This window comes from Bactrocera latifrons, unplaced genomic scaffold (genome assembly GCF_001853355.1).
Source record: "Bactrocera latifrons isolate USDA-ARS-PBARC rearing strain unplaced genomic scaffold, ASM185335v1 scaffold_59, whole genome shotgun sequence".
In the NCBI taxonomy this organism is placed as follows: domain Eukaryota; kingdom Metazoa; phylum Arthropoda; class Insecta; order Diptera; family Tephritidae; genus Bactrocera; species Bactrocera latifrons.
The window spans coordinates 1,171,417-1,193,801 of NW_017537256.1; the positions used below are offsets into that span (position 1 = coordinate 1,171,417).

Genomic DNA, 22,385 nt, shown 5'->3' on the forward strand with positions numbered 1-22,385 from the left:
AATATAGGTATAAGTATAAGGTGTGAATATTCTCATAAAAAATTAATTTTTTAAGGAGTACATTTAGCAATGAGAATTTATATTACAAAAAAAAATTATAGAAAATTGCGAAATCTAAAACGAAATTCGGTAAGTAATGGTATTTAGGCCGGTATTTATACCGGGAATAATCGACTTGCTATACCAAAAGTTTTCAAAAATACTTAAGTCGGTTATTTATATTTCACAATTATAACCACTAAATCATGTCAAACTGCCACATACAGAGAAAATAATGAAAATAATATAAATCAGGTTAGAACTATTTTTATATCACGAAAAGTGATATTAAGGGCTTACATGTCTTCCCTCGGATAAAAAAAAAATAGAATTTTTTCAACAACATTTTTTTCATATAAAGAATTGAATATTTGATTAGAAATTTTTATTGTTGCAAACATACGATATTAATAAGGAAATTCAAAATTTTTGGGAAAAAATATTTTAAACTCGGCCATTGTGTTGGCAGAATAACTCCTTTCAAGATCATCTAAAGTGAGAAATACGTGTTTTAGTTAAAACCTAAACTAGAAATTGGAGGAAGGAAAAAAACTGAAAATTTCGATTTTTGACAGACGTTTTTACAAAAAAATTAAAATTTCAGTGAAAATGTCGCGACATTTTTTTCAAATTGTTGAAATCGAAAAAAAATCCTTCGCAAAAGTCTTTAAGAGTTCTATTTCAAAGACCTATGTAAAAAAAAAAATATGTAAAATTCCATAAAGATCAGTTGAGTAGTTCTCGAGAAATCTTGGCAACCGATTTCAAAAACACAGTTTCGAGAAAGACGCATTTAAAGACGTCGCACTTAGCCTAGCTAACCTAGAGCGCACAAGTTCTCAAGGCTGTCTGAAACTATTACTCGGATCAACTTGAAAATTTGGAGATCCTAAAAAATGCATACATAAAACAAGTATGATCAGCGTGCAGAACTGAGTCGATTTAACCTATCTATAAATATGTCCGTCTATCCATCTGTCTGCGTATGCGCAAACTAGTGCCTTAGTTTTAGAGATCTCGATCTGAAAAATTTTACACGTCCTTTTCTCCCCACGACACTGCTTATTTGCCCATATAGCTGCCATACAAACTGAACAATTGGAATTAAGTGATTATATGAAAAACTTTTTCATTTGACGAGATATCTTCACGAAATTTGGAAATTTGACATGGGTTGTTGTCAAAGATAATATTGCAATCTTGTTGTTCAGATTAGATTACTATAGCAAATAGCTGCCATACAATTTGAACGATCGGATTCACATTTTTTTTAGGAAACTTTTGTATTTGTGAAGGGTAGGTATTTGCCTTCGGTTCAACCCAAATTGAAGTTTTTTGTTTTTTATTATTCTTTAATAGAAATCTTTAGACATTTGCAATCAAAGTGTTGTGACAAAATTGTAAAAAGTCTCAGGTACTTACTGAAATAACAAAAAATACTAAACAATAATGGCATGTCTCTTTGAACAGATATGTATGTGTATATAAAAAAAATATATAAAAAAATTGTCTTGAGTTATAAAAGCAGTCGAGGCTAAATTTTAATTTCTCTATTTTTCTTCGCCGAAACTTAAACCCAAAATTGAAAAGTGTACCCACAGCAGTCCTTTTAATTGTAATTAAGTTTGCAACCTTTGACTTAACTTTCGTAAATTCTTTAAAAGAAATTGTCTACTAATACATATATTATATAAAGGCGCATTCTCAAAGCATTATATGACATCAGCGCTTGACGAACAAAACGACAGTCACAGCCAGCTACAAAAACAAAAATTAAACTTTTTGATATTAATCTCTTTATAGTTATTTTATGTGTATTAGCATATTATTACATAGGTATATATATATGTACGTATATGTATATAAAATTAGCACAAGGTGTCTGAACATATGTATATGTATGTATATTCGTATCTAGAGATTTTAAAAGAACACTACACACACCTTGGCATTGTGGCACGGCACCGGGCAAGGCACACACACGGCACCGAAGAGAGCACACTAACACGTATAGCTAACTTTTATACACACATGTATATACTTATGTCAATTTTGAGCGAACAATGCGCATAACTTAGCATAGTGTAAGGAACGTATGAGTGTGTTATAATATGGAGCACGACATGGCATTCAAATTACATTTTATTATCTCATAATCGGATGAGTTTAGATCAGGCTTGATAATAGTAAAAGAATAGAAGAATAGCTACATAGCAAAATTCAAAGCAGACAATATAGAACATTGCAATGACATTCCACATTTTGCAGCATAGTGGCTTAGGTTGTAGTTGTAAGTTTTAGTTAAGTTTAAGGAAGTTTTAAATCTAATTTTTGAAATTTATGTCATCAGAGTTTGGTCTTAGGAAGTTGCAATTCGCTCAGTTTGCAGAAGGAAATCACTTCAAGGAGCTTGGAGTGTTAACTGCAATTTATGCCTGGAAAACACAAAACTTTTAAAGACTTCTCTCGGACATAAATTTATTTATAATAAAAATTTTATGAAAATAGTCATCAGCTGTCAAAAGACATACGGGAGTTAAAGGATACCAGCTAGAATAAAATTTACAATGAATATTTCAAAGTAGGTATATATGTATGTATATATGTAAATGGTCAACGTTTCAAGCTGAGTCATTTTAGCCGTGTCCCTCTGTCTTTCCGTTCGACCATCTGTCTGTCTTAAAGTTTTTGAGATATCGATCTGAAATTTTGCTGATCACTGAGATCGATATGGATATCGTATTCAAAGGTAAACAGCTATCTCTCCGACCTTTCTGTCTTTCTTTCTGAACGATAATTAACACTTTTCCCCACTAAATCCAATTAAAAAATGAACAAAGGAGTACAGACTGGCCATAATACTACAGTCGATGGCGTCAAGATCCGACTGTCAATAATCCTAAGATTTTAGGTGTGACTTTTCACAGTATGTGCTCCTTCACTTCTCATACGAACGCGATTATCGCCAAAGTACCGAGCCGAAACAAAATCTTCAAGTCGCTAGCTGCAGTACATGGAGAAGGAGGCAAAGAAACGTTGTTGACCGATCCACAACTACGCCTCACCAATATGGTCGCCTGGATGCAGTAAAACGTAGACGAGGAACTTTCAGACTTGTCCGAATACTGCATTCTGGACTAGGACAGGCAGTTCCTGGCGGAATGCTTCCGCAGAAATCAAGAGGTCATTCCTCAACCTTATCGACGACATCAGACAATACGTCGACCAGGCTTCGGACGCAACGAACTTCCGACAAGCACTGACCGACATGCACAGTAGAGCCAATAACACCTTCAAGGAGTCAAACCGAGACCAAGAGCTCGATGTGCCACGAGTGTTGTGGCTATTGTAGCAGGTTAAACTCCTGATTATCCAGCTTAGACCGCGACATATCTAATATATGTCCTGCATGGAATGAGTCTCCGCATAACACTGGCCACCTCTTTGCGTGCAGCACCGACCCCATTCAACTGACACCTCTCTCTTCCTTTGGTCCGACGCCGTCAAAACAGTACATTTCTTGGACCTTCCGTTAGATGACGGGGGCTAGGTACCTGTAAAGTAACAACAACTACTAAAAGATATAGATGATCTAGAAACTGATCGACTAAACTCAAGCTCTTGTATGCAAAACTTTTTTAGTTGACAAGCTACTTTCACGAACCAAGGCAGCGCTATAATTTCCGAAGATAGTGTTAAGATCGGAGCACTATTGCATATAGCTGACATACAAATTAAAGTTTTTTGATGAATTAAATATCTTACAAAACTTTTAGCTCTCTTAATAAATTTTTTTCTATAATCTTTGTTGCAGATTTCTCCACTCACAATTATATAATTGCCACTGTCATTTCCGTTATTTCACAGACCCAAGCAACATTTTAAATGCCCACTGCAGTCAAGAGCACATACACATATACAAATACTGAAACGTTATAACATACATATATAATACAAAGATAACTGCGCGTTAGCGAATTCAGTAAAAAATGTATGAATCTTTGTACGCAACTGAATGCGTAGCCAAAAATTGGCATTTTACTGGGCATAACGGTTATTTTCGCTTCCTTAAACATGTATTTGTGTATGTGTGAGTGTATGCAGTTGTGTGTACATTTTTCTCAAGTGCACATTTCTTCAGCCAGCAAGTTCAAGGCTGTTTTTCATTCATATGAATAATTTAAAGTTATTCACTATTCATGCTCGGAAAGAAAATGCGCCTATCGCGATTCCTGCTTGGCTGATTCTATGCGACTTGCTTTTTATTCCGATATTGTTCGCAGTTAATGTGGCGCTGCCAAAGGCGCTTTTGGTTGATTTGCCAACACAATCGCACATTGCATGTAAACACAAACATATATATATTTTTTATTCTTATATATATATATATATATATATATATATATACAACCGACTGCATTTAAAGAGTGTTTAAAAATACGCACCACTCGCCTTCGCAATGTGTTTGTGATTCGCAAAGGCGCCAAGGATTTTCGCACATAACAAGTGACTCGAGTAGTGTATTAAGCTGCCAGTAAATATTGTTGACCGACCTCCTCACTGTTTTTATACCCCGTATACCCTGAACATGGTATATTTAGTTCGCCACAAAGTTTGTAACACACAGTATAAAATGTCGGAGATATTATATTATTAAATGTACATGTCACAAGGAAAATTTTTTCATTTGACGATATATCTTCAATTCGGCACGAATGATTATCTAAGATAATAATGCAATCTTCGAAAGAATTGTTCAGATCGTCTCACTATAGCATATAGCTGCCGTACAAGCTGAACAACTTGAATAAAGTGCTTTTATGGAAAACTTTTTCATTTGACGAGATATCTTCAAGAAATTTGTAATGGGTTCTTCTCTAAGATATCACAATCTTCTAAGAAATCGTTCAGATCGGATGACTATAGCATATAGCTGTCATACAAATTGTAGGATTGGTTCCTGTAAGGAACCTTCTGTATATGTGAAGGGAATTACGATGTTAATTTTTACTTTGTTTGTTATTAAGTTACCTCAATTCGAATTGAAGGTTGTCTATATCGAAAACCGTTGATAGACAGAACCAGTAAAACGTGTATCATTGGTAGAAATCATTAACCCGTTAGTTTTTCAGATTTAGTTAGGTGTATGTATAGACGACTATAACCACCTAAGCGGTGTATATGCCAATAAGAAGAAGAATATGTATAGTCGCATATAAATAAGTTAACTTTCTGCCTTGTTAAACTTTTATTCATTTCTTTAACAAACCGAAAATCTTATGCAGACAAATTTCAATCATAAAAATAGAGATCAAAGGTTATTTTTCTACTGCTTCTTCTATTTTGTTTAACACTAACACCTAAGACACAACAAAGGCAAATAAAAAGATATGCTCTTGTTATTTAGTTGAAATAATAACAAGCTATGGCTTTCTAAGTTTTGAAAACTATATTTTAAATTTTTTTACTACTCAGGTTGTAGTATTTTGAAAGTCATAAAAATATCACTTTTTTTTAAATAAATACATTTACTTCAAACTATGTAGTTAAATAATTCTCATTTTAATGGCTTTTGATGTCGCTCGCTTTTTCCACCTGTCAATTTTTTAAAGCTCTTTTTATATTTACATTTACCAAGATTTTGCACAGATAAAAAAGAATTTTGTACAATAAATATTCACTCTATACAGACTCTTCACTTTATAAGACACAAAATCAACACACAAATACTTTCTACAAAATCTTCACATGTTTTCTATTTTCTCTAATGAAACTGCTTTGCCTAAAAACATATGTGTTTTGCTGCTCTATGTTTTCTTAATAATATTATATGTTTCAACGTCATAAAAAAATTAAAATGTTTACGCATAATTAAAATAAGAATGAATATAAAATTTTTCATAACAACTTTTCTATTAAAAACAAAGCAAATTTCGAAAATTTCTTAAAAATAGTACACAGAACTACATATCATTTAGCTTAGTATCACTTATGAGTATGTGAATGTCAGCGCAGAGAAGATTTGCAGGCATTTCCAATTTTAATAAGATAATCGAACAACTAACGAGACTTTGCCGGCGCATTTTGTGATTATCCACCGTGAATGGTTGATATTTTTCCTCTTCCGTTTCCGCTGTGCCATACCGTCGCTTTGTGCCATCATTTGTCAACGGTTGTGCTACGCTGTACTGTGCTGCCACTGCCACTTATACGCGGTAAACCGGTTGTCCGACGTATGTGACCGGTGACAGCACATTGCATGGCATATGCTTGTATGCCTATGTATGTATGTATAAAAAATACACGGACGACGAAATACGTATGTGTGTAACGGTGTTTTTCAAATTGCGCTATCAAATAACAGTAAACATACATATGTATACTATGCCTGTATGTTGGTGACTACTGTTAATTTCTATTATGTGGAGAAAGTTTGTAGGTTCGTACGAGTATGTGACCCGAAAAAATTGTGCGGTTATGGAACATGAGTTTTTAAATATATGAATTTATCGAAAAATATCGATTTTAATTACATTGAGTATCTTTTCAAACTGCATTAAAAGTTACATAACGGAACATCCATTATTACCTACAAAACTGTAATGAATTTGGAATATTTTAACAGACAAAAAATTAAGTTTCAAAAAGAATTGAAAATGACATACCGAAACACCAATTATTACCTACAAATTTAAAATGAATTTGGAACTTCTTTCTAAAATTAGTTCCTTTATGTTCAAAAGCCCTTAAATTATTTTTATTTTTTAAAAAAGTTAAATTATTTTAAAATAATTAAATAGGGTAAAAAAATTTTCAAAACTTTAACTGTAAGAAAAATATTTGAAAAAAAATTAATTATTAAAAAAATATTAAAAACAATTTATTTAAAAAAATTAAAATATTATTTCAAAAAGTTTTAAAAATGTTCAAAACCTAGAAACTAAAAAATTATCAGCCACTCTTAATAAAAATCTAATTATTATCTTTATTCTCAGCAGAAAAGCTAAGCAACTCGCCTTAATAATAACTTAACTCAGTTCTAAGCAACGCAACCCACATAAACTTCTTCTTCATAATTAGAAACGTTAGTCAGCAACAATTGCCATTTACAGCAAAGACATTTTTTTTACAAAACATTATTAAATTAAGTTTTTCTTAGATTTAGTAAATAATTATATTTTATAAAAAATAATAATAATAATAATTAGAAACCAAAAAAAATTCAAAAATTTTATTATTATGTGCAATATGTTATTGAAATTAGTTAACGAAATTATATAGCTAAAATTTCTATATTTTGAAAAACACGCCCCCCAACAACCCTCCCTCAAAATCAATTAAATGTAGCGTTATTTAAGTGTTTATATATATTATTTTGTCCATCGTCGCCAACCCAACCCTCCTTTTGATCCCACCACCGGCTTTATAGTAGACACCCGTACCTATTTAAGCCAGAGTTTGCCGCATTTTCGAAAATTTTATTCAATTTTCAGGCCAAATTTGAAATATCAATACTCGGCGCTGGATAGCGGCAATGGCATTGTGGAGCGCAGTCCACGTGAGCGTGCACAACGCGAGCGCGCACTTAACGCATTGCAGGAGTGGGTGCAGAACTCGAATGGTCGTTACGAGATAATCGCACATTTGGATGAAATTGGCTCGCGTCATGGCAAGAATTGGTTTCTCGTGACCGATGCGACGGTAAGTAGCTTCTAACAACAGTACATACGCACATGAATTGTTTTATATAACACATACATATATATAACGCTTTACACACTAACTGCCGTTATTGACAGGTACGCACGGATCGTCTACTGACACTATTGCCACTCCCACCGGACTGTGTCGCCTTCGAGGATTTGCCCGCCAATGAGAATCCGAAACCCATGCTAATGGAATTGCTCGGCTCACTGCATCACCCTTACATATATCCGATATTGGATTTGGGTTTTCTACAGCTTGGCTCAAGTAATTTTGCCTGTCTGGTGACGCCATTCAATTCACGTGGTAGCTTAAAGGATTTAATTTATAGGGTAAACCAAACGCATATTTCTTTCGATATACACAGGTGTTGCCCTATATGTCGACACATATGTAAATGTGCATAAGGGAGAGTCAAAAAACACGAAAAATAGATTCTTAGACACCTCTACGAAAAGCTCTCCAAGTATGAGCTCTTACTCTACTTTCTCATAGAATCAGAAACAGAAATTTACATCTCTCTCTTCCCACCTACTATCTTAGTGGTGTCTATGAAGCAATTTTTCATCGTACCTGACCCACCCTAATGAGTATAGCACACGCATATGTGTTCGCATGTACATATGTTGTAATGGCATTGGCCTCAAGTGTACCTCGTTTATTTTAGTCCGCTTTGCAGCAATTACTTTATTGCGCCACTATTTCATATACAGTTTACTTTAGCATTTTCATTTTCATTTATTTTTATATGTTTTCTTTTAAATCCGCTTTAATTGCATGCTGCCGCTCTAGGCGCAATGGAACGAGCCGTGGGCACGCAAATATACACGCAAACCCAACGGTTTGCCCGTCTCACAAGTTCAGCGGCTGGGTCGACAAATCTTGGAGGCGTTGCTGTTTCTGAAAGAGCGCGGCTTCCCACTGCACGGACATTTGCATAGCGGAAATGTGATTCTACAAAATGGCGCCGCCAGGTGGGTACACTTCACAAACTGAATTAATTGCTCTCATATGGGCGCTTTCACATATGTCGCGTGCATAAATTATAGGTTAAAAGGCAGAATGGTTAAAAATAAAGCAGTCTTCAATAAATAAGCATTTAAAGAAAAATGCGCAAAAGTAGTGAGCTCAACTGCATATTTTTAAACATTCCGTATAAAAATCAATTTTTAATATAGATTTAGTTTTTAAGGACAAATATTTCACAAAAAAAAGTCAGAGCTCAAAGCAAAGAGAAATAGGTGATTACAACACATTTTCTCTTATCTCTCTATCTACTTACCATCATATCTCTAAACCTGCCTTTGATCAGATATTCGCTAGAATGTTTTTCAAATCACACAAAATCTATAAAGTAAATACATACATATATGATATGTTTGTATTATGAATCCGTATTTCGACATTCACCATGTCTGAATGCAGAACTGTGCTTCAAATTCTGTTGCTGACGATCGCCCTGTCAACCAAATATTAGAGCACTTCAACTTGCTGAGTGTGTTACAAAAGTAGGTTAAGCCACTTCAACTAACAAACAAAGACACAATTAGATGCAAAATGCAAATTCTAAGTACAAGTATGAATATGCAATTGCATTAAAGTTTCACCGTTTTCACAACAGTTTTTTGAACAAATGAAATTAATTAAGTTAGACAGAGTTGGGTGGAATGTAGCGACTATGCGTCTATTTTGAATTTAATGCACGCTCAAATTATATAAATTAAAGCGTATTCTAATCCATAAATTAAAAAAAAAAAAAAAAAAAAATTTTATACACTGCGACAAAAAAGCAATTGGAAACTGTAATTACATTCCTCGGGTTGACGATATTTAAAAAAAAAATTTATATTTTGCTAAGTTGGTAGGACTGTCCTTAATTACTATGCCAAATATGAGCGCAATCTGTCAACCTGTTTGTTTACAGCAGCTGCTTAAGTCGGTATGCTCCAGTACTGCGTTGCGATTCACCTGATAAAAAAATTTAAAATAGTGAATATGGTGTTTGAAAATCATCTCGCAAGCCCGTTCGAAGGATTTTAGTGGATATTTTGGGTAAGAAACTCGTTCTTGCTCGACTCGTCCCGATAAAGCTGAATTTTTTGCAAAAAGAGTCTCTTAAACAGGTCTCTTTGGGCAAGCTTGATAGTGGGAATTCTGATCACACTTTCATGGACAGCGTTATAACTACCGATGAGACATGGGTTTATGAGTTTGACATGCAAAATATTCAAAAACCATCGGAATGGAGAAAAAAAAAACAAGCGGAAACTCAAAAAACCACACCGCTCAAAAATCAACGTGATGGTCATCGTTCTTTTCGATATTCGTGGTTTGGTGCATCATGAATTTGTCCCGTATTAAAGCGATTTGGTGAGAACATCCGTCGAAAACGGCCCGTAGTTTTAGATCAACAATTCAAGGATTTTCTTCTTATTCTTCTTCTTGATTGGCGTAGTCACCGCTTACGCGATTATAGCCGAGTTAACARCCGCGCGCCAGTCATTTCTTTTTTCGCTACGTGACGCCAATTAGATACCACTTCACTTCACTTGGAATTCAAGGATTTTACACGAACATAATGATGTCTCCGTTGGGACACCTTCATAGTAATGCCTAAAAGCTACCGATCAAGAAACACAATGCACTTCTCTCCAAGCAGTTTTTTGCAGAAACAACCCTGCAGTCGTCTGCTTAAAACTGAGCCATTTCTTAGAAGCATCAAGGGGACCTTCCTCGATTATGTCGACGAAAGCGAACAATGCGCTGATAAGACTACGCAACAGGCGTACATACGCACTGAACGCCATGCATCGACTCTCACCCGTACTTGAAGTCAAACCGCCACCCATAGGAGATGAAAAGCTCCAGTTGCCACTAGACTTTAGAACTACATTTGCGTAACTTTGTTTTTGATGCTGTAAGAGGTTTAACTTTCATTTATCCCGAATCGACCCCGTCATACCAAATAAAATATATGACCAGCATATGACCAGTCCCCTCATGCCGCCAAACACCTCTTTGCATGTCCATGGAACCTGCTCATTTAAAACCCTCTCTCTCTTTGGTCCGACCCCATCGAAACGGCACGTCGATCAAACCTACTTGAATCTTACCATTCAAGTGCGGACGAGGTAACCCCAACAAGAACTCTGTCATCAAAAAATTGAGAGAGTTAAAAAAATTGTAAAAATGGACCTTAAATTTTGAGAAGACGTCATTTTATGAATTTTTTTTTTTTAATCTTGTTACTTCATACAAAAATGTAATAAGCAACAATTCTTCAATGCTCTCTTTATAAGATTTATAACAGAGACTGAACAGGGCGTATGAGCAACATTTTAAGCCTCGTTGTTTTACAATATTATACATGGTATTCAACAATTTAATATAACACAAAAATATGTTTTATATATTTAAAATATTCTATTCTTATGCTTTCTAAGACTGTCCGGCCTGGAGAACGGTCTGCTCGGACTTAGTTCGCGCATTAACGCTGTCATGTGGTCGCGCAGTACAACGGAAATCGAAAATGTCGATATCATTTGCTTCGGTCATTTGTTATATGAAATGTGTACCGGTCAGGAAATGACCACACCCAAACCGTCCATGCGGGTGCTCGAAATGGAATTAGAGCATTACCCACAAGTGAGTTTAAGACTTCTTTACTTTTATAAAATGTTGCAAAAATTCCAAAATTTGGATTTTTTATAATTGAAATACATTTTTAGTAAATTTTCTTAGTTTTATATTTAGGTTTTATAATATGGCCCCAAATTACTACTTTATCTCTGTTTGACATATTAAAAATATAATAATAAGTATAAAGTAGGGTGAACAGTGATTACTTAGTTCACTTTCCAGCAATCAATATCTCACGAACTGCTTTTTCAAGGAATTTTCGCAGCTTTTAGACGACTTTATTTTTCGTTAATGTTTTCTTTTACGTTTAACTTAGTAGAAAAGGGTGTCAGCGCTAATTAAAAAACACATTTACTAAGCTCTGTTATTAAAAAAAAAAAAAGAAAAAAAATTAAACTTAAAAAAAAATAATACCAGAAATACTTAAAAATTCTTGAACTTAGTAAACCCTCCCATTGTTATAATTTTTGTGTATATATTTTTTAAGCTTCTGAGTAATTTATTAAACTTTTCTCTATAACGAAAACAGATTTTAGATGTACTTGGCTTAATATTCGAACCGCCAAGCGGTGTATGCCCCTCCGTCGAAGACCTAGTCTTATGTGATCTCTTCAGAAGCATCGATTTGCGTGAATTACGTGGTCCCTGCTTTAGCGTAAGTATCACTGAAAAGCAAAAAGTTGTCATTGAAGACTTACAAATTTATGCATTCATTGTATTTAAAATAAATTTATATATGTGTGTGCTGTGTAGACAATCAAGCCGAGCCTAAGCAGATCCACACTCAATCTCTTGTATGCCGTTAAGAAGCGACAATGTGCATCGCTCGGTAGTTCACTTAGCGAAATGAGCTCACCGAGCACACCGCCATCAACGCCACGCGACGGTCGACGCGGGTAAGTGTTTATTTAAATAGACGTACAAACATACACACACACACACCGCTATATTTAAGCGCAAACATAAAAAATAGCCTAGATATCAAGCGCCAAATATCAATTTTCATCATTAAAATCTTAACAAAGAAAAGTAATATATAACAGTTTTATGTTGCATCTCACCCCTCAAAGCACCCATACAATGTTTTAGTGTCATATACACACTCAAACACACATCAATCGTCTGACTTTCATATCTTACGCATAACTATTCACTAGTTCTCTACTGCAAATTTTCCATATTTCTGTCACTTTCATTGTTATTTTTGTACTGAAGTTCCGCGTTATATTCACCATTCATCCATCACATCTATTCGTAAGAGTTCAATTGTATGCGTGTTGTCATCGTCACCATTGTTGTTAACAACAACGCCATTCTTTCCTCATCCTGATACATAATACATACATTTTCATCACATATTTATAGTAGTTTCTTTGTGTTTTGTCAGTGTAAATTTTTTATTTGGTGTTTGCTGATTACTCGCATAAACCTGTGCTGTGTCCCAGCTTACAAAGTGGAAAGAGCAACGGTTTTTGGCGCGTTCGCAGTGTAAATCGCCAGCGCGGTGCATTATCCCAGCTATACAACTACCCTACCGAGTAGCTCATTTAATTAGCAGATAAATGAAAAAGTTTATAGCGCCAACTCTGGCATAAAGCAAAATTACGCGCGCTCGACCGCTCTAATTTAGCATGTTTACGGAATATTGGTGGCAATTAAAACCGGTTTCTCCATTATCATTAAAAAATATGAAATTAGTGGTTTATAAAGGGTGTTAAATTTGGAGTTGTACTTTAATTAGACTGATAACGGTCAAATTRTGTATGAGAGATTAGTTTAGAGAAACCAATATTCTTCACGCTATTTTCGATATAAAGCCACTTATATGACTTAAGATTATTAAGGTTCATATCGGGTGATTTTTTTGAGGTTAGGATTTTCATGCATTAGTATTTGACAGATCACGTGGGATATCAGACATGGTGTCAAAGAGAAAGATGCTCAGTATGCTTTGACATTTCATCATGAATAGACTTACTAACGAGCAACGCTTGCAAATCATTGAATTTTATTACCAAAATCAGTGTTCGGTTCGAAATGTGTTTCGCGCTTTTTTATCGACAAATTTTGTTCAGCGATGAGGCTCATTTCTGGTTGAATGGCTACGTAAATAAGCAAAATTGCCGCATTTGGGGTGAAGAGCAACCAGAAGCCGTTCAAGAACTGCCCATGCATCCCGAAAAATGCACTGTTTGGTGTGGTTTATACGCTGGTGGAATCATTGGACCGTATTTTTTCAAAGATGCCGTTGGACGCAACGTTACGGTGAATGGCGATCGCTATCGTTCGATGCTAACAAACTTTTTGTTGCCAAAAATGGAAGAACTGAACTTGGTTGACATGTGGTTTCAACAAGATGGCGCTACATGCCACACAGCTCGCGATTCTATGGCCATTTTGAGGGAAAACTTCGGAGAACAATTCATCTCAAGAAATGGACCCGTAAGTTGGCCACCAAGATCATGCGATTTAACGCCTTTAGACTATTTTTTGTGGGGCTACGTCAAGTCTAAAGTCTACAGAAATAAGCCAGCAACTATTCCAGCTTTGGAAGACAACATTTCCGAAGAAATTCGGGCTATTCCGGCCGAAATGCTCGAAAAAGTTGCCCAAAATTGGACTTTCCGAATGGACCACCTAAGACGCAGCCGCGGTCAACATTTAAATGAAATTATCTTCAAAAAGTAAATGTCATAAACCAATCTAACGTTTCAAATAAAGAACCGATGAGATTTTGCAAATATTATGAGTTTTTTTTTTTAAAAAAGTTATCAAGCTCTTAAAAAATCACCCGATATAACCATTAGTGAACCTTGAAAGAACTCGATTATTTTCATATGTATACAAGGGTGGGTAAAAAACACGATTTTTTCGACACCTCTACGGAAATCTCGCTGAGTATGAGCTCTTAATTTTAACTGGAAGCTTCTCGATTTTACAATTTCCTAATTTATCTTTTTGTCAAATATCTCGTTTTCTACTACTTATTTTTTCAAATTGTTAATGAAACTTGGTACACATATTTCTCGGCACCATAAAACGGACGGTTTTGCTCATGAGCGTAATCGTACCAATAACACGCCCACAGAACCCCATTAAACGAAAACCAAAAAACACGTTTTTTTTTATTTTGAATTTTTTTTTGAATTTTTAAAATACTTTTATCAGAAAGCTTAAAGTTCTTTACATAAAATTGCAAAACTTCAAAATTTTTTGTACACAATTTTCGGGTCGTTAAAAAATAAAAGAAATAGTTATTTTTTTGTTTGATCGGAATGCGGCCCATATACATATAACATAAATAATATACATGCTTATATATATTTATATGAGCATCCTAAGGTATTTTACTGCCTGTCATTCCTGCAAGGTGCAAGAGTGTAAAATTTTCTGTTGCACCCGAACTTATTCCTTCCATACTTTTTTTATTTTTTTTTTTTTTTTTTTTTGGTTATCCAAGAAACCGCAAGACTGCTTTTTACGTAGGTCCTCCTAAAGGTCAGTTCCTAATAAAAGTTGTATACCTCCAAAAATACGCTTTATAAAGAATGTCAGAAATCGTGCCAGCTTTGAAGCCATCGTACCAAGTTGGGCAAATAAATAAAGAAGCACGATTCATTTGGTTTTAAACATAATTCCCGTGAACTCGAAACATTAAGTAAAATTACTACGACATGAAGCCACTAATTATATCTGACTCGCAATTATACTTGCAAAATTAATTTCTTTGAAACAACACTAAACTAAGCTGAGCGTCGGTTTTCGTGACCTCCTTTGCTTATGTCTGCATATAACTTTGCCACACTTTGCTTGCTGCCGGACACAACGTTAAAAATTTCCTTGATTTCCACTTTTTAAAATGTTTTGAAAAAAAAAATATCTGATAAATATTAATACGCTCCAACTAGCTGTAACATTGAGAATACGTGAGCATGTTTAATTGTTTTCTCTACTTTACTAAAATTAACTAAGATTTGTTCATATTAAATGTTTGTTATGTTTAGAAAATGAACTTTACTTAAAAACAACTAAAAAGCTTCAACACTTAGTGACTCAATAATTAATTTTCTATTACTTCTATTTACTAATTCAATAATTATAATCAACAATTTGTGTTTTGTGGGTGTTTTGCTGTAAAATTTTGTTTTTATTTACAAACAAAATTGTTATTTGATAATTTTTATTATTATATTTTGCCTATGTTCAAACATTGTAGCCACATTTTACAATTAATTCAGATAATTATATGTTACCAAAATATATACAGTGCTCCAACTGCGCCCTATGAAGTCTTTCGTATGTACTAACATTTTTAGAAATGCATACAATTAAGCTCAAAAATAAAAATACAACAATCTCTACCACTTGTACTACTACTACTACTACTACTACTACTTATGGATGCAATATATATTACTAAATTGCCTATTTTGCGGTTTTGTTTACCACAATCAAATTAAAAACTGGATACAGTACCTACTCGTACCTTCATAACAACAACAACTGACAAAACAACCCAACAGCCTATGTACCTCCACCTACCTACTACTAATTAAATCTTCTACTACTACTACTACATATAAATTTAATGTGCAAATATTAGTCGAAGTGGTAAGTGTGATTTATTTTATATATTATTAATATTTTATAGTAAAAAAATACAACACGCAATAAGAAAAGTAAACGTTATCACAAGAACACCAAAAACAAACAGTACCACACAAAACCAAAATTTTACTCGCAAAATTTTTATATGCAACATGCAATTGCAGCCAGTGTGTAAGAGAGTAGTAAAGTACAGTAAAATGTTACATCTACTATTTGAATCAATTTCATTTATGATACTTGTTGTTAATTTTACATAAAATGTTTAATTCTAATTTGTTGCTCAATTCGTTGATTTTGTTGAGTTTCTGTTTGCCGCTTTTTGTTTCGCTTTTGTATGTCATGTATTATATATATATACATATGTATAGTTGTAATGCATTAGTTACACTTTCCTTAATTCGAAACAGTGTTGCATGTTCGTGCTTGTATGGTTTTTTGTTGTACTTGGTTAATAAGAGAATAAATTTCCGTAAACAAAGTAAAACAACATTTTGTGCACTTTTAAGGTATATATGAATGTATGTCTGTGTATGCTTATTTTTATATTTACTTTTATTTGTAAATAATTTCCATGCAGCTATCTTTCCTATACAAAGCTTATACAGCTTTTTATTAACAAAAAAAAAATATAAACAGTAAAATATTTCAAATAAAAAAGTATACAACAACGACGTGATGTTAAAATTAAATTAGACGCCCAAATTTGGTCAAAATGTGTTCTGTTTTATTTTTTACTAAGCAAATAATTTTAGACATTTTTGATTTAAACACCGCTTGCATCCGGACCCATGAAGAATTTATGCTGAAGTTTCGGCGCTTAATGCTGCCTTTGAGCTCCTCGCGCTCCTTGAATTGTATGAGACGGCGCACCGTCTTGTTAGAAATAGAGATTTCATATAATTTCGGGCAATAAAATTCGGTCAACATCGTGTTATAACGCTCGCTATTGATAGTAAGGGTATTTTCTGTCTCATTTCGAAATAAGTATGGTGCGATGATGACCAAACGATGGATTTTTGGGGTTGCGAGCTGATGTAGAATATGGTAAAACGAAAGCATGCCCGACGATAGGAAGGGATAAGCCTCCTCAACATCACATATAAGGTTCTATAAAGCGTATTGTGTGAAATATTAAAGTCCCCAGTCAACAAAGTGATTGAACCTTATCAGTGTGGCTTTAGGCCTGGAAAATCAAGACCCGTGAAAAAAAGATCGACCACATCACCTCTTCGTCGAATTTAAAAATTCTTTTGACAGCATGAAAAGTAGTTGCGTTTATGTCGCTATGAATTTGGTATCTCCGCAAAACTAATACGGCTGTGTAAACTGACGTAGAGAAAAATCAAAAGCTACGTCATGATCGGGAAAACCTCTCCGAACCGTTCGATACCAAACGAGGTTTCCATATTATCTACGACTTATTCAATCTACTGCTGGATACATTTATTCAATTATATCTTGTCATCAAACAAACAGTCATAACTTCGAAGTCGTAAATAATTTCGTGTATCTTGGAAACAGTATTAACATCAACAACAAAAAATGCTACTTCGCGTTGAGTAGGCAATTGAGAAGTAAAGTCCTTTCTCGACGAATGAAGACCAAACTCTATAACTTACTCATTATTCCAGTCCTGCTGTATTGTGCAGAGGCATGGACGATGAGAACATCTGATGAGTATATGTTACGAGTTCTTGTTAGAAAGGTTCTGCGGAAGATTTATGGTCCTTTGCGCATTGGCACCGGCGAATATCGCATTCGGTAGAACGAGGAGCTGTATGAAAACACTCCTGCTCTGGAAGTACTCGATGCAGTACCCGTAGGGGGAAGTAGAGGAAGACCTCTACTTCATTGGAGAATGTCTTTCGCGTAGAGCTCTTACAGTCGGCACTCAACAATCAATTACAAACAATTCTTAAACAATTTCCAAGCATTTTACCAAAGTGAAACGTGATATTATAAAATGGCAAACCTTACTGAACACATTGACAAAATTTGACAAAAAACCGGAAACAAACATGGCCGCCACGAGCTGTCAAAATCACGTCATAACTATTGGTAGACGCTGTATGTATGAAATAATAAGTTAAGACACCAATAAAATTATGCATAGTGTTTTCTTAAACTAGAAGCCTGGTAGAAGAAAATGTCTCAAACCATTACTTTCCGACTCAGTACTTACATATTCTATATTTTATATTATCGCAAAAATATTATTTTACTAGGTATTTGCAGTATATAATCTTTTTTTTTTATTTTATAATAGTATTTTCAAATTATTTAATATTTTTTCTTGTTGTCTTGTGGTATGTATTTTGCTTTCTGATGTATGCTCTTTGCTTACTTAAATGTATTGGCGTATCACATTGCTCATTCTCTTCTCTCAATGTTCGCACTCACAAACTCACAGCCACACACAGCATCTCCAACTCATTCAATATTGAGCGAGTGAATAGCTGATACTTATTGAAGTACTATTTATGCATTATGTAACGTATTTTGCTACCTACCAACAAAGTTGCGAATACTCTAATGAACTTTCTCTCTTAAATTTTCGTTTCGTTATCGTTTCGAAAACACCTGACAGCTATAGTCGAACAATGGACTCTTTCGACATATCTAGCGACTCGGAGGAAGGATTACTTGATGAAATACTCGTCGATGGCAACTACCACCAACAACGCTTACAACAGCTGCAACGCATACAAAACTATCACCAACGTCAGCATCATTCCTATCCGCAACACTACTACGACCAGTTCACAGCATTATCACACCAACGCCAATATCACACACAAAATCATCCTTTTAGGGAGAACAAACAGCTGGACTTTGACACGATTGAATCATCACCCTTGCATTATTGTGAGAATACCACCACCCAATCCGATGACAATATCTATAGTACTCAAGAAAATCAAAAGTCAACACAACAGTCACGACAGCAAAGGCACATAGAGTCACCGTCTTCACCGCCACTGCCAGCACATTTGCCAACAATACGTTGTAGCTCCAGCAATAATTTGAATGCACCAACATTGGGTTCAAGTGCTGGTCGCTGCTCGTCGAGTAGTAGCACAAGTATTGCTTCAACAACCGCCGGTGCTGCTTCAGCTGCTACCGCTGTCGCAACGCCAGCTGCAGCCTTTATTGTGGAAGAAGATAAGGACATTGGCGAAAATACAATACAGGCAGGTCAATTGGAGCTTGAAGCCGATGACAGTACATCAAACAATGACAGCCCGGCTAGTAGTGATTCATCGGCGCACCAAGTTGACGCAAATAGTCAAAGTCATGTGAACGATGATGCAAAAGCATCGACGTCAGCAGCGGCCGCCGCAACGAATGGTGTAACCGCCGGCGGTTCATTCAACCACCAACTAACGGCTGATATGTGCAACTATAAGAATTCAAAGAGTCGTCGACTCGAGTACTCACTCAAGTGTTTGAAGTATGGACGCAGCAATCCTTCGCAAGATTCAGCTTTCGGATCGCTTACCGACAATGATCTTTCGGTTGGTTCGTCCAGTTTTCGCATAAGTAGTTTTCAGTCGATATCTTCGCCGATTGATGAGGGTGTAGAAGATATTATAATAGCAACAACAACAGGTGGCAAGGAAACTTGTTTAGAATTAGCAACCATACCGAGAAGTATGGTGTCGCAGGATTCGGCCATATCATCGCCTTGTCGGGAAACGTCGCCAAGTAACTTTTTGAACATAGATGATTGCATGTCCGGCTCATATTCGGGCGCATCCACTTCGTCCGGCTCTACAGGCAACATACGTCCACAACAATTTCCCGTCTCGCTTTCGCCTAAAATACTCGTCACTGCCACTACTAATTCTAGCAATTCGTCACTATCCTCATCTAGCGCCGCACTACCCCAAGCACAACAATTCGACCCACCCAAAATACTAGTGAACGATCAAAACTCTATTTATACAACATCACCATCGAAACGTATCGGTACGATTGAGGTCTTCTCACAAAAATATCGCGTCAGTTCGTTTGAGGATATGTCACCAAATAAGCGCTCCTCTTCCGATAAACTCTTAAAAAATGTCAATCGCATGGCATTCCGTTCACTCGAGGAGGAGCGACGTATTGATAGTGCTTTTATGCCGATTGCAGATCGCACAAACTCGGAAAATCGTGTCAACATGCAGCGCGATGAGAAATACAAGAAACTTACACACGCCTCGTTCCGCATCAGCAAGACGTCAAGCCAGGTAGTGGTCTACGACAACACCCCCAATCAAATGACGAGCACGTCACCGGTGGGCAATAAAAGCGTCATAGCCAGCGTTGAAATGCAGCGTCCCGCTACGGCATCGGGTTCGGTTAGCACGCGTCAAACAATGTGGCGCGATAGCAAGTTCTATCGGAAGAATCGCATAGCTAAGTCCAATGACTCGTTGCTGGAAACGTCGCCCAATCACTCGGCGCGCCTGTCACCATCTTCGTTGCGCGACAATCACTACGATAGCAGTTCCTCGTACGGCAGTCGCAGCCAAAGTCGACAATCACTTAACCGTGGTAGTTCCATCAATGAAATATCTGGACTGAATCAGGCATTCAGTGCTGGTGGCGGAGTTGGTGGTGCTCAAGGTTTGGCAGTGACCACCAGCTTCTGTGGCAATGCTAGTGCAAGCGGTGCTGGGCGTCGTTACTGCAGTTCGAAAAGCGAGGATCTTGGTGATACAAATGACTATTTACGTATTATGGATGCACGAAAATCATATTCGGAACGACATCTGGTCACACTAACGAAATTAAAACAAACAGCAATCAATAATACAATGAGCGGAAGTGAGCAATGCTGCTTCTCCGAGGACGAAATGAGCTTCTATGATGACAATAATGTTTACGGTTATATGTATTATAATGAAAAGCAACAACAACAACAACAACATCATCATCATGCACACCAACACGCGAAACAGCAGCATCGGCAGCAGCAACAAACTCAACAAGGGCAAGCGCGCCGCACACACTACAATGCACATCAGTCGACAAAACAAGCAAAAACACAACAACAACAACAAATGCAACACAATCACCAGCAACAGCAGAAATATCAGCAGCAGCAGCAGCAGCAGCAGCAACAACAAAAACAGTCTAAACGTGCCAACCCAAATCAACATAGCTGGAGCAGCTGCTCCATCAATCGCCTACGCACCACCAATATAAAGACCACCTCCTTGGCTACACTATCCTGCCATCAAAATTTTAGCTCCACCGCTACAGCACAATCCCCCTCGCCCAACGCGTCCAACACCACTGCTGCCGGCACGATAGACGCATTGCCACACGTCTCGCGCAGCGCTATTTTCAAGTCGGTTGATCACTTTGTCAACCTAACAGATAAGAGCGGCGGCAACAGTGGTGCTACCGGCCGCGGCGACAGTGGCAGTGGCAGTGGCACGGGCACTGCCACCGACGACAACAGTTCCCCCGACGATTCGCCAACACACCAGTCGCTGAGTGGCGCCGAGCTCTCAAAGATTTTCGCTATGCACGACGCCCAAAGCAGCCAGTGCAGTGAGGAGAAGACACCGCTGCTAGACAGCGTTGAGATGTCGCCAATCAGTCCAACCGAGACGGAGGATTCGACCAACGGCGAAAAAATGTGATATACTAAATTTCAGTAAAGACATACACACATACACCCAAGCAAATAACTCACGTATAACTAAAATAAATAAATAAAATATATAAAAGTAAACGCAAGCGAAATTTGCATAGAAAACGGTAGCGAGGCTTTTCGTGTATTACAAAAGTGAATGCATGAAAGTTGCAAGGCTTGTTGAACTTTTTTTTTTAAATAGTGAAATTATGCAATGTTTCCTTTCATGAAAAATATATTATTTTTTTAAAATTTTTTTAATTACACACATTTTATAAAATAAAAATTTAAGTAATATTTCTTTGCGATACTGTATGGTACACACTAGGGTGTGTAACAAAAACCCAATATTTTTTTTCGCTTGGTTCTCAGAAAAGTAGATTCTTACGACGCCTCTAAGAAAGTCTCTCGAAGTATAAGCTCGGAAATTGAAGGCTTTACAAACAAGTCTCTCCAAATATATGCTCTTATTTCTACTGGGAAGGTCCTCCGTCTTTCAGTTTTCTAATTTTTTTTATTAGGAGATGGAAAAGTCAAATATCGGGCCCAACTACCTGAAAAATTTATATCTCATTTCATAGATTTTATAGGAAATTTAATGCTCTACAAAATAGGTCCAATGCGATTTCTTCATAAACCTAAACGTTTAAAAGATATTAACGGTTAAATTTTGATTATTTTAAATCAAATCATTTTTTTCTTTTGAATTTTATAATAGAGAAAAGAAAAATTATTTTAAATTGCAAGGCTAATAGTCTTATGGGAA

The 22,385-nt window shown here is 36.0% G+C and overlaps 2 protein-coding genes across 2 annotated transcripts in view; one reads left to right on the forward strand and one right to left on the reverse strand.

The window, feature by feature from the left end:
- Positions 1-21,626, forward strand: part of LOC108974821 (probable serine/threonine-protein kinase DDB_G0282963) — a 76,399-nt gene extending 54,773 nt beyond the window's left edge. Inside the window, exons 8-14 of the mRNA XM_018942882.1 lie at positions 7,533-7,740; positions 7,839-8,075; positions 8,536-8,717; positions 11,187-11,388; positions 11,912-12,037; positions 12,136-12,278; positions 18,578-21,626. Of these exons, the coding sequence (XP_018798427.1) occupies positions 7,533-7,740; positions 7,839-8,075; positions 8,536-8,717; positions 11,187-11,388; positions 11,912-12,037; positions 12,136-12,278; positions 18,578-21,626 (4,147 nt within the window). The remainder of the gene's footprint in view (positions 1-7,532; positions 7,741-7,838; positions 8,076-8,535; positions 8,718-11,186; positions 11,389-11,911; positions 12,038-12,135; positions 12,279-18,577) is intronic.
- Positions 1-22,385, reverse strand: part of LOC108974823 (unconventional myosin-VIIa-like) — a 106,181-nt gene that overhangs the window by 79,528 nt on the left and 4,268 nt on the right. The gene's annotated exons all lie outside the window — the stretch shown is intronic.